Genomic DNA, 17,632 nt, shown 5'->3' with positions numbered 1-17,632 from the left:
TGTCTCTCTCTGTCTCTCTCTGTCTCTCTCTCTCTCTGTCTCTCTCTCTCTCTCTCTCTCTCTCTCTCTCTCTCTCTCCCTCTCTCCATTCCTGAACACTTTAATGGCTTGCAGAAAGCAGTGAGTGCTTAAAGTGCTTAAGCCTTCTGACTTAATTGGACATGGGAGAAGAAATGAGAGAAAAATTGGTGGTTAATATTAGTGGAAGATTAGTTTTAGTATTCAATTGCAAAAATGTTGTTCAGTCATTTTTTTCAACCATTTCTGACTCTTTGTGACTCCACTTGGGGTTTTCTTGGCAAAAATCCTCAAGTGGTTTGCCATTTCCTTCTCTAATTCATTTTACAGATGATAAAAGTGAAGCAAACAGGGTTAAGCTTCTTGCACAGAATCACAGAGTCAGTTAATTGTCCGAGGCCAGATTTGAACTCAAAGATAAAGTCTTCCTGACCCCAGGTCCAGCACTCTATTCACTGCCCAGCCTAGTTGCAGTAAAGATTATGTATCATGTATTTAAAGGACAAGTATCTGCTAAGTGTCATAGGACCAATATGAAGATTTCTTTACTAAATAAGTCAATTAGAACTTAAGTTTTAGTGAGTTTTATTTTAATTAGGACCAAACTGTTGATTGTTTTGCTTTCTGTTCAAGTTTTAGAGCCCTAGTATAGTATTGTGTATGGTTTAGTGGACTTGAATGCATTGATGTGAGTAAATGGAGGACTTGGAAACGTTTGGCTGAGGTTTTTTTCTTTCCTTCCTTCCTCCTCTCTTCCTCCCTTTAATCCGTTCTTCTTCTCCTCCCTTCTTCTACTCCTTCCTTCCCTAACTTCTACATTTCCCCTTCTCCATACCTTCTTTTCTTTTTTTCCCTTTCTCCTTCCTTTTCTTTTTCAGAATTATGGGACCTGCATGAGTTCTGTTTCCTCTTTGGAAGATGTTTCAGACTTGACCAGTTTTTCTTTCGTGGGTGTTTTAGATGATTTTATACATCCATCTATTGAACTTGAACAGGGAGAAAAGGGCACTTGCATAGGTTCTCTATGATATGAGGAGGAAGAGGGGGCTTGAGGGTTAAGGGATTTACTTCCATCATCTTCTGATAAACGTGAAGTTGGACCAGAGGGGTGGATAAATTCTTTTGCTGAACCTGATTCAGGGAAAGGGAGAATTTTAAAGAATTTTTTCAGTGAGTATTCACTAGATAAAGCAGAAACTTGCGCTGATTCTCCTAGAGAACTGGACTCAGAGGAAAGAGAATCCTGTATGGATTCACTTGGCAAAACATTTAGAAAAGGAGGAATTTCTATTAAATTCTCTGTTGTATTTGGAGAAAGGGAAGCAGAAACATTAATGATTTCTTCTGATGCAACTGGGACTGACAAAGGAAGACTTTTCAGAGAACTTTGACCAGAGGAAAAAGGAGTGTTGACAAATTCCGATGAAGCTGGGCTAGCTAAAGGAAGAACATCTAAGAAATCTTTTGGTGAACTTTGGCCTGGGGAAAGAGGGCTGCTCATGAATTCCTCTGATGGATTAAGAACAAGAGAAGTAGAAACTTCTATGGTTTCTCTTTGAGAGATTGGGCTAGTGAATGGAAGAACTTCTATTATCTCTGCTTGTGAATTTGGGTTAGAAGCATCAGGAATCTGAATAGATTCCTTCTGGATGCTGCTCCTGGAGGAAGGGAGTTCCACGGGCTCTTTCTGTGAACTTGTGCTAGAAGAATCAGCAATCTGAATAGATTCTCTCTGAGAGGTGATACTGGAGGGAGGGAGATGCATGGATCCTCTCTCTGAACTTAGGTTAGAATAATCATTAAACTGAACGTACTCTCTCTGGGAGCTGGTGGTAGAGGGAAGTTGACCCACAGATTCTCTCTGTGTATGTGGGTTGAAAGGAACCAGAGTTTGAATAGATCCCCTCTGTGAGTCCATTTTGGAGAAAGAGAAATCCATGGATTCTCTCTCTGAACTTGAGTTGTAAGAAACAGGAACTTGAATGGATTGCTTCTGAGAGCTGATTTTGGAAGGAGGGAGATAGATGAAATCTCTTTTTGAAGTTGGGCTGTAAGAATCAATATCTTGAATAGATTCCCTTTGTGAGCTGATGCTGGAGGGATGTTGACCCATGGATTCTCTATGTGCACTTGAGATATAAGAAACAGGAACCTGAATGGATTGCTTCTGAGAGATGATGCTGGAGGGAAGGAGTCCCATGGACTCTTTCTGTAAATTTGGGCGAGTAGAATCAGTGATTTGAATCGATTCTCTCTGGGAGCTGATGCTAAAGGTAGAGAAACCCACTGACTCTCTCTGAGAACTTGAACCTGAAGAATCTTGAATGGGCTCTTTTTGGGAATGGATACTTAGAGATTGGTCATCCATACCATCTTTCAGTGAACATGGGCTATAAAGGAGTGGAATTTGAATGAAATCTCTCTGAGAGATTATGCTAGAGGGAGGGGGGAGACCTGGAAGCTCTCTTAGTGAACTTGGAGTTCTTGGGGAAAACTCATGAATCAGTTTTCTTGGCAAGCTGATGCTGGAGGGAGGTATATCCAGTGACTCTCCCTGTAAATTTGGGTTGGAAGAATCAGGAATTTGAATGGAATCTCTTTGGAAGTTGATGTTGGAGGATATGAGACCCATGGATTGTCTCTGTGAATTCTGAGTGGAAGAATCAGGAAGTTCAATTGATTCTGTCTGGGATCTGATATTAGGAGGAAGGAATACTAGAGAACCCCTCAGCAAAGTTGGGGTATTAGAAACAAGATCTTGAATCAATTCTCTCTGGGATATGATGCTGGAGGAGGGGAGATCCATGGTCTCTCTCTGTGAATTTGGGCTGGACACATCAGAAACTTGAACTGGTTCTCTCTGGTAGCTGATGCTAGTGGGAGGGAGACCCCTGGATTCTCTTAGTGAATTTGAGATGGATGAATCAGAAATTTTAATAGATTTTCTCTGGGAGCTGATACTAGAGTGAGAAAGATTCATCACAATTTTCTCTGAACTTGGTTTATAAAAAGCAGATACTGAAATGGATTCTTTATGGGATATGATACTGGATGGAGGCTGACCAGTGGACTCTCTTTGTGAATTTTGGATGAAAGGATCAGAAATTGTAGTGAATTTTCTCTGAGAGCGGATACTAGAGCAAGCCATATCCATCACTTCTTTATCTGAACTTGGACTGAATGAAGCAGAAACTTCAACAGCTTCTCTTTGGGAACTGATGCTGGATGAAGGGTGACCAATGGACTCACTCTGTGGACTTGGGATGGAAAGATCAGAAATTTTTATGGATTCTTTTTTGGAGCCAGAATTAGATGTAGATAAATCCATGGCCTCTGTTTGTGAATTTAGGCTAGAAAAAGCACAAACTTGAATGGATTGTCTCTGGGCGCTGATTCTGGAGGTTGGGAGGGCTATTGATTCTCTTTGTGAACTTGAGTTTGAAAAATCAAGAATTTGAATAAATTCTGTCTGGGAAGAAGCAGACATTTGAATGGATTGTCTCTGGGAGATATTGGCTGGAGGAACATCCATATACTCTCTCAGTGAACTTTGGCTGGAAAAAGAAGGAGCTTGAATAAATTCTCTCTGTGGATCTATACTAGGGAGAGGGAGACCTTCAGGGAATTCTTGTGGATGACTAGGAATCAAGGGAGGATAAATGTGAGTGAATTCTCTCCTGGATCTTAGGTCCACAGGGGCTAGAGCTTCCGTGAAATCACTAACTGAATGTTGGCTGACTGCAGCAGAAATTTCACTCTCTTCAGGTTCTTTCACTGATGTCAATTCAGAAATTGGAATAATTTGTAAAGATTCTTTTGTTGAAAAAGGAGGAGGAACTTCTAAAATTTCTCTTCTTATACCTGAGCCTGAGAAAAGGGGAAATTCAAAGGCTTCCCTCAGTGATTTTGAGGCTGATGAAGCTGAGTCTTCTATGAATTCTCTATGTGAACTTAACATCGAGGAAGCAAGAACTTCCATGGATTGTTCTGATATGCTTGAGTCTAAGGAAGGAAATTGCATAGATCTGCTCACTAAATTTGATCTGGAAAGGTAGTCAGATTGTCCAGATTCTCTTGGTGAACTTGGCCTAGGAAAATAGGCACTCTCATGTTCTATATATTCTACTGGGGACCTTAAGCCAGATGGAGGAAGTACTTCTATAGATCCTCTCAAAGAACCTAAAGAAGAAAAAAAGGGAACTTCTAAAGACTGTCTTATTAAATTTTCCCCAGAGAAAATGGGAAAATCAAAGGATTCTCTCGGGGAGTTTGAGTCAAAGAAAACTGGCTCTTGTATAGATTCTTTCTGTGAACTTGAAACGGAGACATCAGGAAATTCTGTAGATTCTTTTGTCACATTTGCATCTGAAAAAGAAAGAACTTGTGTGTCTGTACTAATTGCCTTTGGACTGAAGGGAGGAGATGACTTTTTGGATTCTCTTGGTGATCTTGGACTGGCAGGAAGAGCACTTTGACTATCTGCATATTCTATTGGTGACCTTAAGCCCAAGGAAGGAAGAACATGTTTAGAGTCTTTTGAAGATCCTGAAGAGGAACAAGGGGGAACTTCTAAGGATTCTCTTATTGAACTTGACTCAGAGAAAATGGGGATATCAAGGGATTCTCCCATTGAAGTTGGGACAAAAAAATCAGGACCCTGTCTTGATTCTTTCTGTGAACTGGACATGGAAGAAGCAAGTGTTTTCATGGATTCTGACACACTTGATCCTTGGAAAGAAGACAATTGAAAGGTTTTACTCAATAATCCAGGGCTGGAGGCAGGGGAAGGTTGTATAGATTCTCTTGGTGAACTTGGGTAGACAGAATGGGCATTTTCACTTTCTGAATGTTCTGTTGGAGATCTCAAGAAAGCAGGAGAAATATGTGTAGATTCTCTCAATGAACCTGTAGTAGAAAGAGGAGGAACTTCCAAAGATTCTCTTACTGATCTTAGTCCAGAGAAAATGGGAAATTCAAAGGATTCTCTCAGTGAATTTGGGATAGAGAAAACAGAACCTTGTATTGATTCGCTTCCTGGACTTGACATAGAAGCTGGTACTTCTGTGGATTCTTTTGACACACTTGGTCCAGAGAAAGAAGGAAGTTGCATGGTTTCACTTAATAATGTGAGACTAGAGGTAAGAGAAACCTGTGGAACTTCTCTTAGTGGATTTGGCCCTGATAAAGAAGGATATTGCATTGATCTACTCACTAAATTTGGGCTGGTTGTAGGGGAAGCTTGAATAGGCTCTTTTGGTGAATTTGGCCTTCCGGAATGGGCTCTCTCTCTCTCTGAATATTCTATTGGTGACCTTAGGCCAGAAGAAGACTGACTGTCTGTAGAGCCTTTTAAGGAAGTTGAAATTGAAAGAGGAGGAATATCTAATGATTCTCTTACTGAACTTGGTCCAGGAATAATTAGAAAATTAAAGGATTCTCCTAGTGAGTTTGAGCCAAAAAAACCAGGTTCTTGTATAGATTCTCGCCTTGAACTTGAGATGGAAGGAGAAACTTCCTTGGATTGTTTTGGCATATCTGTTCCTGAAAAAGGAGGAAGTGGTAATGATTTACTTGCTAATCTAGGACTGATTGTAGGGGAAGGTTGTGCAGATTCTCTTGGGAAACTTGGGCAGGATGAACAGACAGTCTCAAGTCCTTCAAATTCTATTGGTAACTTTATACCAGAGGAAGGTAGAACTTCTGTAGCTCCTCTTGATGAACTAAAGGTGGAAACAGGGAGAACATCTATAGATTCTCTCAGTGAATTGGGGTCAGATAAAGCAGGGTCTTGTGTAGATTCCTTCTGTGAATTTGTTGTAGAGGAAGCAAGACCTTCCATGGGCTGTTTTGATATACCTGGTTCTAAAAAAGGAGGAAATAATAATGATTTATTAAGTAATCTACAACTGGCAGAGGTAGGAGGTTCTGTAGATCCTTTTAGTGAACTTGGGATGGTATAACAGGCAATTTCATTTTCTTCATATTCCATTGATGACTTTATGTTAGATGTAGGAAGAACTTCTGTTACTCCTTCAGATACATTTGAAACAAAAAGAGTGGGAACATTTATAGATTCCCTTGTTGAAAATGGTCCGGAAAAAAAGGGAAAATCAAAGGATTCTTTTTGTGAATGTAAGACAAAAGGAGAAACTTCTGTGGATTGGTGTGGAACAACTGGTCCTGGGAAAGGAGAAAATGCCACAGATTTTTTGAGTAATCTAGGACTGGTGGCAGGAGATGGTTGTCCAGAACCTCTTGGTGAACTTGGGCGGGAAGAATGGATAAACTTACTCTCTGAATATTCTGCTGGAGACCTTAAATCAAAGGAAGAAAGAAAGTCTTTAGATCTTCTCGATGGACTTGAAATGGAAAGGAGTGGAACTTCTAAAGATTCTCTTGTTGAACTTGCCCCAGGAATAATGGGAAATTCAAAGGACTCTCTCAGGGAATTTGGGAAAGAGAAAGGAGGACCATGTATTATTGACTCTCTCCGTGAACTTGACATAGAAGAAGAGGGAACATCTAATGGCTGTTTTAGAACACTTGGTCCAGAGAAAAGATTTGGCATGGGCTTTTTCAGCAAACTAGGACTGCCAATGGGAGAAGGTTGTCTAGATCCCTTTGGTGAGCTTGGACTGGAAGAATGAGCACTCTCAAAACTCTGTATGTGTTCTTTTGGTGACTTTCGGCCAGAAGAAGAAAGAACTTGTGAAGATATTCTTGAAGAACTGGAAGTGTAAAGAGAAGGACCTGCTGTGGATTGCCTTATTGAACTTGACTGGGGGATAGTAAGAAATTCAAAGGATTCCCTTGGTAAATTAGTCTGTAGTGTTTCTTTATGCGAACTTGGCACAGAAAAATCAAGATCTTCCATGGAATATTTGGATGTGCTTGGTCCAGAGAAATAAGGATATGTAAGAGTCTTATTTAATAATCCATGGCTGGCAGTAGGAGAGAGTTGTGCTGATTCTCTTGGTGAACCGGGGCTGCCTGGTCCAGTACTATCATTTTCTGCAAATTCTATTGGAGAATGTAAGCCAGACAATTGAAGACGTTCTGTGCTTCCTTTTGAAGAAGTTATCCTGGAAAGAGGAGGAACTTCTAAGGATTCTCTTATGGATTTTCCTGGGGAACTTGGCCGAGAGAAAATGGAAAAGTCAAATAATTCTTGCAGTGAATTTGAGATAGAGAACTCTTGACTCTGAATCGTCTCTTTTGATGAGCTTGGCACAATCAAAAATGTTGGGCCAGAGAAAGAAGAAAATTGTATAGCCTTGCTCAGTGATATTAAGCTAGGAGAAGGGGAATCTTTTTTAGATTCCCTTGATGAATTTGAAATGACCAACTGGACATTCTTACTATCTGTCAAGTCTTCTTGAGATGGAAGACTTTTGGTATCTCCTTTTGAAGAAATTAATGTGGAAAGAAGAGGAATCTCTAAGGATTCTATTGTTGAACTTGACCCAGAGATATTAGGAAAATCAAAAGATTCTTGCAATGAATTTGGTTCAGAGAAATCCAGCCCTTGTATGAACTCTCTCCTTGAAGAGGCCACAGGCAAAACCCTTTGGTTTTTGGAGAAAGAAGGAACTGGTATATCCATATTCAGTGACATAAGGCTAGGTGGAGGAGAGCCTGGTTTAAACTCTCTGGTTGAATGTGGGTTGGCAGGTCTGAAACTCTCTTCTGCAAATTCAAATGGAAAATGTAAGCCAAATGGTGGAGGATCATATACTGTTTCTGTTGAAGAACCTGAAGTGGAAACAGGAGGAACTTTCAAGATTTCCCTTGTTAAACTTGGCCCAGAGATACTAGAAAAGTCAAAAGATTCTTGCAATGAATTTGTGCCAGAGAAGGATTCTCTCTGTAAGCTTGACATAGAAGAAGAGGGAACATCTAATGATTGTTTTAGGACACTTGGTCCAGAGAAAGGATTTGGCATGGAGTTTTTAAGTAATCTAGGACTGCCAATGGGAGAAGGTTGTCTGGATCCCTTTGGTGAGCTTGGACTGGAAGAACGAACACTTTCAAAACTCTGTACATATTCTTTTGGTGACTTTCGGCCAGAAGAAGAAAGAACTTGTGAAGATATTCTTGAAGAACTGGAAGTGTAAAGAGAAGGACCTGCTGTGGATTGTCTTGTTGAACTTGACTCAGAGATAGAAAGAAATTCAAAGGATTCCTTTGGTAAATTAGTCTGTAGTGTTTCTTTATGCGAACTTGGCACAGAAAAATCAAGACCTTCCATGGGATATTTGGATATGCTTGGTCCAGAGAAATAAGGATATGTAAGAGTCTTATTTAATAATCTAGGGCTGGCAGTAGGAGAGGGTTGTGCTGATTCTCTTGGTGAACTGGGGCTGCCTGGTCGAGCACTATCATTTTTTGCAAATTCTATTGGAGAATGTAAGCCAGACAATTGAAGACGTTCTGTGCTTCCTTTTGAAGAAGTTAACCTGGAAAGAGGAGGAACTTCTAAGGATTCTCTTATGGATTTTCCTGGGGAACTTGGCCGAGAGAAAATGGAAAAGTCAAAGGAGTCTTGCAGTGAATTGGGGACAGAGAAATCTTGAGCTTGATTTGTCTCTCTTGGTGAACTTGGCACAATCAAAAACGTTGGGCCAGAGAAAGAAGGAAATTGTATATCTTTACTCAATGACATTAGGCTAGGAGAAAGGGAAGCTTTTTTGGAATCCTTTGCTGAACTTGGAGTTGCATACTGGGCATTCTCATTCTCTCCCATTTCTACTATTGACCTTAAACCAAACGACGACTGTTCTTGAGTTCCTTTTGAAGAAAGTGAAGTGGAAATGAGAGGGACTTTTAAAGACTGCTTTGCTGAACTTGACCCAGAAAAAACAGGAGGTTCCAAAGATTCTCTCAATGAAATTGATTCAGAAAATTCCGGATCATGTATGGGCTCTCTTTGCAAACTTGCCATAGACAAAACAAATGCATTTTCAAAAGAAGGAAATTGTGTAGCTTTACTCAGTGACTTAAGGTTAGAAGAAGCAACTTGTTTGCCTTCTCTCATTGAACTTAGGGTGGCATTCTGGACACTCTCATCCTCTACAGACGAAACCCTTGTACCTGAGAAAGCCAGAAATTGTGTAGCTTTATTCAGTGACGTATGACTGAAAGAAGGGGAAACTTGTTTGGATTCTCTTGGTGAACTTGGAGTGTCACTTTGGACACTCTCTTCCCCTATGATTTCTATTGGAGACCTCAAGCTAGATGATAGAAGACCTTCTGTAGCTCCTTTTGAAGAAGGTGAAATGGAAAGAAGTTCTTCTTTTGTTGAATTGAACCCTGAGATAATATAAAAGTCTGGTGATTCTTCCAATGGTTTTGAGTCAGAAACATCAGAATCTTGTGTAGACACTAACCATGAGTTGTCCACAAAATAAACCTTTGTGCCTGATGAAGAAGGAAATTGTATAGGTTTATCTGGTAACAGAAGATCGGAAGGAAGGGAAACATGTTTGGTTTCACTTGGTAAAGCTGAGATATCAGTCTGGACACTCTTTTTCTCTGTAATTTCTGTTGGAGACCTCAGGCCAGATGTTGGAAGACCTTTTGTAGCTCTTTTTGAAGAAGTTTCAGTCAAAAGAATAGGAACTTCTAAGTTTTCTTTTGTTGAATTTGGCCCAGAGATAATGGAAGAGTTCAAAGGTTCTTGCAATAATTTTGAGTCGGAGACATCTGGATTTTGTATAGACTCTATCCATGAACTATCCACAAAATAAACATTTGTGACTGAGGAAGAAGGAGATTGCATAGGTTTGCTTGGTAATATAAGATTGGAAGAAAAGGAAACTTGTTCAGATTCTCTTGGCAAAGCTGGGATATCAGACTGGATACTCCTTTTCTCTGTAATTTCTGTTGGAGACAACAAGCTAGATGATGGAAGACCTTTTGGAGAAGTTAAAGTAAAAAGTACAGGAACTTTTGAGTATTCTATTGTTGAACATGCTTTAGAGATAACAGAAGCAGCCAAAGGTTCTTGCAGTGATTCTGAGATAGAGACATCTGAGCCTTGTATGAACTCTGTCTGTGAGCTTTCCACAGACAAAACCATTTTGCTTGGGGAAGAAAAAAACTGTATAGTATTACTTGGTGAAATAAAGCTAGGAGGAGGGACTTGTTTGCATTCTCTTGGTGAAATTAGGATTTCAGACTTCACAGTCTTTTTCTCTATAATTTCTACTGCAGAGATTAAGCTAGATGATGGAAAAACTCCCAGAGCTCCTTTTGAAGAAGTTGAAATTGAGAGAAGAGGCATTTTTAAGGATTCTGTTGAACTTGTATCAGAAATGACAGAATAGTCTAAATATTCCCATATTGATTTTGAATCACATAAATTTTTACGTTTGGTAGAGTTTCTCTTTGAGCCGTCAAGAAGTAATTCTTTCTGGAGAGAGGAAGAAGGAAATGCTGTAGCTCTATGCAGTAAGCTAAGGTCAGATGCTCTTGGTGAAGTTAAGGAGTCAGACTGGATACTCCCTTTCTCTTTATTTTCTAATGAAGATGATTTGTTTTTATTAGATGTTTTATTAGATTTATTAGATGATTGAAGCTTTTCTAAAATGCCTCTTGGAGAAGTTGAAGTTGAAGGAACAGGAATTTCCAAGGTTCCTTTCTTTGAACTTTGTCCAGGAATGTTAGAAAAGTCCAAAGATTCCCATACTGATTGTGAATCACATAAATTCTGTTTGCCCTCTTTCCTTGATTTGCTAGAACAAGAAGAAAATGCTAAAGCTCTACTCAATGACTTAAGGCCAGAAAGAATGGAAAATCGTTTAGGTTCCATTGGTAAAGATAGACTGTCTGGTTGGTTACTCTTTTTCTCTGTAATTTCTGTTACAGACTTCAGGTCAGATGATGGAATATTTTCTAGAACTCTTCTTGAAGGAAGAGGAATTTCTATGGTTTCTAAGGAAACAGAAATGTTCAAAGGTTCTTGTGATGATTTTGAGGCATAGGCATCTAGATCTTGAATAAACTCTTTCTGAAAGCTTTCCACAGGAGTAACTATTATGATTGAGAGAGAGGATTTTTGTATAGATTGGCTCAGTGACATTCTTCTTGAAGGAGGGAAATGTTGTTTGGATTCTGTTTGTGAAATTTGGAGGATAGAATGGGTACTCCCAGTCCCTGCATATTCTTCTGAAGAATATAAACCAGATGATGGAGAACTTTCTTCAGCTCCTTCTGAAGAGGCTTCTGAAGATTCTTCTGGTAAATTTAGCCTAGAGGTAACAGGTAAATCCAAAAATTCTCGCAATGATTTTGAGTCAGAGACATCTGGAACTGGAATGGCTTCTCTCTGTAAGCTTTCCATAGAATAAGTGGTTGTGCTTGAGAAAGAAGGATATTGTGTAGTTTTGTCCAGTAACATTTTTCTAGAAGGATGGGAAGCTTGCTTGGATTCTGTTTGTGAACTTTGGAAGGCAGTCTGGACTCTTTCTGTCTCTGTACATTCTTCTGTAGAATGTAAGGCATATGATGTAAGACCTATAGTCTCTTTTAAAACAGTTGAATTAGTTGAACTTGACTCAGAAATACTAGAAAAGTCTAATGATTCTTGCGACAGTTTTGATTCACAAAAATTTGGACCTTTTATTGATTCTCTCCTTGAACTTGCTACAGACATAAACCTTGTGACGGAGTCAGAAGGAAATTGTATAGCTTTATTCAGTACCATAGATCTAGGAGAGGAAGCTTGTTTGGATTCTCTTGGTGAACTTGAAGTGGCAAAAGGAACATACTCGTTCTCTGTACATTCTTTTGGAGAACACAAGCCAGATGAAGGCAGACCTTTTGCATCTTCCTTTGAAGAAGCCGAAGTGAAAATAAAAGTAGCTTCTAAGGATTCCTTTATTGAACATGGCCCAGAGATAATGGAATATATCAAAGATTCTTTAAGTACTTTCGAATCACAGAAATCAGGTCTTTGTATGGATTCCCTACATGAACTTTTCAGAGGGGAAGTGACTTTGATTTTGGTTTGTGATCTTCGTTTAGCATGCTGGACAGTTTCTTTCTCTGTACATACTCCTGGAGCACTTGCGCCTAATGATGGAAGATGTTTTTCAGCTCCTTTTGAAGACGGTAAAATGGAGAGAAGAGGCATTTGTAATGATTTGAAACAGTCCAAATATTCCCTCGATGGTTTTGAATCAGAGATACCTGAGCCTTTTAAGGAGTCACTCTGTGAATTTTCTACAAAATAAGCCCCTTTGCCTGAGGAAACAGGATATTGTGTAGCTTTACTCGGTGACATAAATTTAGGAGAGGAAGTTTGTTTCAATTCTCTTGGAGAACTTGACATGGCACACCGGGTACATTCATTCTCTGCAAATGTTTCTAGAGAACACAATCCATGTGATGGAAGACCTTTTTTAGTTCCCTTTGAAGAAATTGTAGTGGAAAGAGAAAGTATTTCTGTGGATTTTCTTGGTGGGGTTTTCCCATGTTGGCTCAATGAAACTGCTTTAGGCGAAGTGGACAATTCTTTGGATGGTTCTGACAGAGAGGGCACTTCCAGACACTTACTTGTTGAGCCTGTGCTAAAAGAAACTTGTGTAGTCTGATTCAAAGAAATGAGACAAAAGTGAGAGGAATATTGAATAGATTTGTTTGATGTATATTGTGTCAAGGAAGAATAAACTTGTGGAGGCTTGCTCACTGAAATAGCATCAGAGGCCAAGGAAACTTGTACAAGTTTTGTTGAAATTTTGTTAGAGGAGTCAGGAACTTGTTTGGACTCTTTTGATGAAGCTGTAACGATGAACGATGAAATATCTCCTATGCCTGTGCTTGATGAACTTGTGCCATAAAAAGGAGGGACTTGTGCAGATTTTCTTGTAGAAATAGTGACAGAGGTATAGGAAACTTGTTTGTTTTCTGTTGAACTTATGTTAGCAAAATCAGGAACTTGCAGGGATTCTGTGGATAAAACCAAGAGAGGCGGGGTATCTTCTATGCATGATGTGGATGAACTTTGGCTAGAAAATGAAGGAACTTGTGTGGATTTGCAAATAGCTTTAGTAGAATAGATAGAGGGAATTTGTTGAACTTCTCTTGGTAAATTTATTTCAGGAACTTGTATAGATTCACTTGATGAAATTGGACTTGAGAAAGATGAAATATCTTCTGTACATGTGGTTGATAAACTTGTGTCAGAGAAAGAAGGAACCTGAGTAGATTTGTTCATTGCAAAAACATTATGGATAGAGGGAACTTTTATGATTACTCTTGTTAAACTTATGTCAGAGAAATCAGGAACTTGCATGGATTCCCTTGATGAAAATGGACCAGGGAAAGAGGGAACTTCTGCTAGGCAAACAGTTGACGAATTTGATTCCAAAGAAGCAGAGACTTGTGAAGATTTGCTCAGTGAAACAGCATGGATCATGGAGGGAACTTGCGTAACTTGCTGAGACGAACTTGTATCAGAGAAATCAGGTCCTTGCATGGATCCTCTTGATGAAACTAGAACTGGAAAGGATAAAAGTTCTTCTATGCATATTCTGGATGAACTTGGATCAGAAAAGGTAGGAATTTGTGTGGATTTGCTCACTAAAACTGAATGGTAGATAGAGGTAGATTGAACAAGTTCCTGTGATGTTTTCATGTCAGAAAAAGCAGAAACTTGCATGGACTTTGTGTAGGAAAATGGACCTGGTACAGACATGACTTCTGTGCCAACAGCTGATGAAGTTAGGTGAGAGAACTCAGGAGCTTGTGTGAATTTACTCACTGAAAGAGTGTGAATCCTAGAGGGAATTTGCAAGGTATCTGGACAAGTGGCAGAGAAATCAGGAACTTGTATGGATTCTTTTGATGAAACTAGATCTGGGAAAGATGGAATTTCTTCTATGCATATTTTGGATGAGCTTGGGTCAGAGAAAATAGGAACTTGTGTGTATTTGCTCACTGATAGAGTAGAGTTGGTAGATGGGGTTTGGTGGGATTCCTGTGGTGAGCTTGTGTTATAGAAATCAGGAACCTGTGTGGATTCTCTGTTTGAAAATGGACCTGAGAAAGATGTGACTTCTATGTCAACAATTAATGAGTTTAGGTGAAATGGCTCAGTAGTTTGTGTGGATTTACTCACTGAAACAGTGTGGGTCCCAGACGGAACTTGCAAGGCATCTGGATGAGTACTTGTGGAAGCAGAATCAGGACCTTGTGTGGATTCTGTTGGTGAAACTGGAGCTGGGATAGATGGAATTTCTTCTATGCTTGTTGCAGATATACTTTTGTCAAAGAAAATAGGAACTTGTGTGGATTCGTTCACTGACGCATGTTCGGCAGATGAAGTTTGAACAGGTTCCTGTGGCAAGCTTGTGTCAGCCAAATCAGGAACTTGCGTCGTGGATTCTCCATATGGAAATGGGAATGACATAACTTCTTCTATGACAGCCACCGATGATCTTGGAACTTGTGTAGACTTGCTTACTGAACTACGACGACTGCTACAGAGAACTTGCAAGACCTCCTCTTTTGAACTTTTGTCAGAGAATTGTGGGTCTTCTTTTGATGAAATTTCGGTCGGGAGAGATTGAAGTTCTTCTGGGTATTCTGTGGATGAACTTAAGTCAGAGAAAATGGGAACTTGTGTGGATTTGCTCACTGACATAGCATGGTAGGTTGAATGAGCTTCAATGATTTCCTGTGATGATTTTGTGCCTGAGAAATCAGCAACTTGCATGGATTCTCTGGGTAAAAATGGACATGGGAAAGTCATGACTTCTGTGTCAACAGTTGAATTTCGATCAGAGAAAACAGAAATTTGTGTGGATTTGTTCACTAAAATAATGTTGAAACGATTAGACACTGCTTTTCTTTGTGTAGTTTTATCAGGCAAACTGGAAACTTGCATGGATTCTTTTAATAATCCTGAAACCAGCAAAGTGGAATTTGGAAACTCTTGTTGTGAACTTGTATCTAAGGCAAATTCCATACACTTATCCCCTGGAATTGAATCAGGGGAAGGGACTCGAGTTATGGTTTGAGAAGGTGAATTTGGCTGAAACAAAGATGATGCTTGCTTAGTTTTGCTTTGTGAAATGAAACCTGAGAAAGAGGAATGCTTGGTGCATTCAAGTGATGGACTTAGGTTAGAGAAAGATAAAATTTGCATTGACTTGCCCTCAGCATTTAGTCCAGCAGAAAGGGGAAATTCACTAACTGAATTTGGACAGGGTGGGGAAGGAGCATCTGTTGTTGCAGTTATTCCTGGGAAAGATGATTTGCCCAATTCAAGGTTGTCTGAAGAAGGGGGAGCTGCCATGGGTAAATTTTTTGGACATAGTCTAGAAGAGGAAAAGGGAATTACTATTGGTACGCTTGTGCTTGATACACAGAGTTGAACAGATTTGCTTGATATAAATGGGCCTGAGGGAGGGAAGACTTCCATGGATTGGTTGCTGCTGGGGGCGGAAGGTGGAATGTCTTTGTCTTCTCTTGCCAAACTGGAAGCTGATGAAGGAAACTGTAGAGATTTGATTGTTACCACTTCTCCTAAGAAAGGAGTTTTTGTGAGTTCATTGGCTGAACTTGTGCCGAAGGAAGGTGGAACTTCTTTGATTTCTGCTGTTACACTGGTGGCTGAGATAGAAGGAAGTTGTTTAGATTTGCTTGTTGCCACTTGGTCTGAGAAGGGAGCTTCCATGGATTCATTAGGTGAATGTAGGGCACTGGGGAAAGGTTGAGATTGTGTAACTTCTGTTGTTGCACTGTTGCCTGGGCCAGAAGAACGTCTTAAAGAGTTCCTTTTTACGTGTAGATGCGAAGATTGGCCTTGTGTGGATTCGTTGGTTGAACTTGGGCTTGAGGAGGGAGGGTGAGCAGTTTCTTTCATTGCTTTTTGTGCAATGATACCGGAGAAAGAGGGGAATTGGACAGATGTGCTCTTGGTAAGGGGGCTGGATGAAGGGGGAGCTTCTGTGGATTCACTAGTTGAACTTGAGCTGGCCGAGGAAGAAGGAACCTCTTTGAGTTCTCTTGGTGCACTTTGGCTTCCCAGTGAAGGAAACTGCACAGCTTTGCTCATTGCTTTCACACTTGAGGAAGGTTGGCCTCTCAGAGATTCACTGGTTGAACTTGTACTGGAGGAGGAAGTAGGAAGCTCTTTAGCTTTTCTGGATACTAAGATACCTGAGAAAGAAGGGAATTGAACGGATTTACTCCTTTCAAGTAGACCAGAAGAAGGAGCTTCCATGGATTCATTTGAACTTAGACCAGAAAAAGGAGCTTCTTGGAATTCACTTTTTGAACTTATGCGGGAGAGAGTAGGTGGAGAAGCTTTGACTTTTGTGGGTGTATCGAGAGCAGAAAAAAAGGGGAATTGTACGGTTATACGATGTGCGATTGAGCCCAAGGAAGGGGGACTTTGTGAGGCGTCTGGAATGTCTGTGGTTTCTGACGATTCTTTTGGGCTTCGTGGTACTGTTGAAGCAGTAGCTTCTATGGATTCACTTACTGTACTTGGGCTGGAAGAGGACAAGGGAATGTCTGTCCTTTTTTTCAGTGCCATCATCCCGGCAAAAGAGAGGAATTGCATAGATGTGCTCTTTTCAGCTAGCTCTGTGGCTTGGGGAGCACTAATTGAACTTGGGCTGGAAGCAGGACGAATTTCTGTGTCTTCTGTTGGTTTACTTGGGCCTGAGAAAGAGGGAAACTGGACGGATTTGTTCACTCCAGTAGCTTCTAAGGAATCAGTTGCTGAACTTGATCTTGGTAAACATGTCGTTGGCAATGAAGAAATCTGAATGTATTTGCTAAATGAAGGTAAGGAAATGGATGTTCTCATTGAATCATTTGAAGTCGAGGAAGAGAAATAAGAAACTCTGAAACATTCACTTGCTGAAGCTTCATAGGGATGGGGAAGTTTTCCAAATGAAACTGAACTTCTAGTTACTTCATGTAGTTTGGAGGGTGGGAGGGTGGGAGTTGATGGTGGAGGCAGTAGAGGCTCCAAGTGGGTTTTATAAGGTCGTCCTGAAGGTCTTAGTTTAAAGAAAGTATAACTTCCAATTAAGGAGGCCAATGCACTTTCCTCATTTTTGTCTGCAGAACTTTTCATAATGTGGAACTGCAACTGATTTTCCATATTCTTGGTTTGTTTGGGCTCTTTGACTTCAGAAGCCCTGTAATACATAACCTGTAAAGCCATCCAGGAAAGATAGTTATTAATCTTATTGCTGTCACCTTCTGTGAGTATCATCTTCCTACTTCCCAATGTCATGCTTCTTAAAAAAACAAAAGTCTGACATTAACTATAAGATTTGCCCAAACTATTACTGTTGTTAAAGTAATTATTCCCATTGCATAATGTATCATAAACTTATCATTTGTTCCCACTAAGACCTCATTAGGATTCTTTGGTTTATTCATTCTCACTTATTTTTCTTCTTTCCTGGCCATAGTTATATGTTCTTCCTCTTCCTCTTACCAACTCTCCCTTTCCCTTTCATTCTCCTTTACCCTTCCTTTCCCCCTCCTCTCTCTCTCTGTCTCAGGTTCTCTCTCTCTCTCTCTCTCTCTCTCTCTCTCTCTCTCTCTCTCTCTCTCTCTCTCTCTCTCCCTCTCTCTCTCTCTCCCTCTC

At 40.1% G+C, this 17,632-nt stretch overlaps 1 protein-coding gene across 1 annotated transcript; it reads right to left on the bottom strand.

The window, feature by feature from the left end:
- Positions 1-898: 898 nt before the first annotated feature.
- LOC123252749 (mucin-12-like) lies at positions 899-13,495 on the bottom strand. The gene is made up of 5 exons (XM_044681996.1): positions 11,764-13,495; positions 9,154-11,706; positions 8,307-9,042; positions 3,376-6,932; positions 899-3,288 (listed from the first exon to the last, which is right to left on the bottom strand). Exons 1-5 carry the CDS (start codon positions 13,493-13,495, stop codon positions 899-901), a joined length of 10,968 nt encoding a protein of 3,655 aa, XP_044537931.1.
- Between the last annotated feature and the right edge of the window lie 4,137 nt (positions 13,496-17,632).

The sequence above is a fragment of the Gracilinanus agilis genome, chromosome 6 (genome assembly GCF_016433145.1).
Source record: "Gracilinanus agilis isolate LMUSP501 chromosome 6, AgileGrace, whole genome shotgun sequence".
NCBI classification, from domain to species: Eukaryota; Metazoa; Chordata; class Mammalia; order Didelphimorphia; family Didelphidae; genus Gracilinanus; species Gracilinanus agilis.
This window is presented reverse-complemented; position numbering and strand designations above follow the sequence as displayed.

Coding starts and splice junctions, on each gene's coding strand:
- LOC123252749 (XM_044681996.1), bottom strand. CDS start 13,495: ATGCAAGGACCTGATTTCTCTGATACAAGTTCGTCTCAGCAAGTTACG. Junction 9,043..9,153: donor ACAAGTTTCCCCTTCTTTCA/GTCATACGTCAC, acceptor CAATGAGAGAAG/GCAAACAAGTTGCTTCTTCT. Junction 6,933..8,306: donor TTATTAAATAAGACTCTTAC/ATATCCTTATTT, acceptor TAAGACTCTTAC/ATATCCTTATTTCTCTGGAC.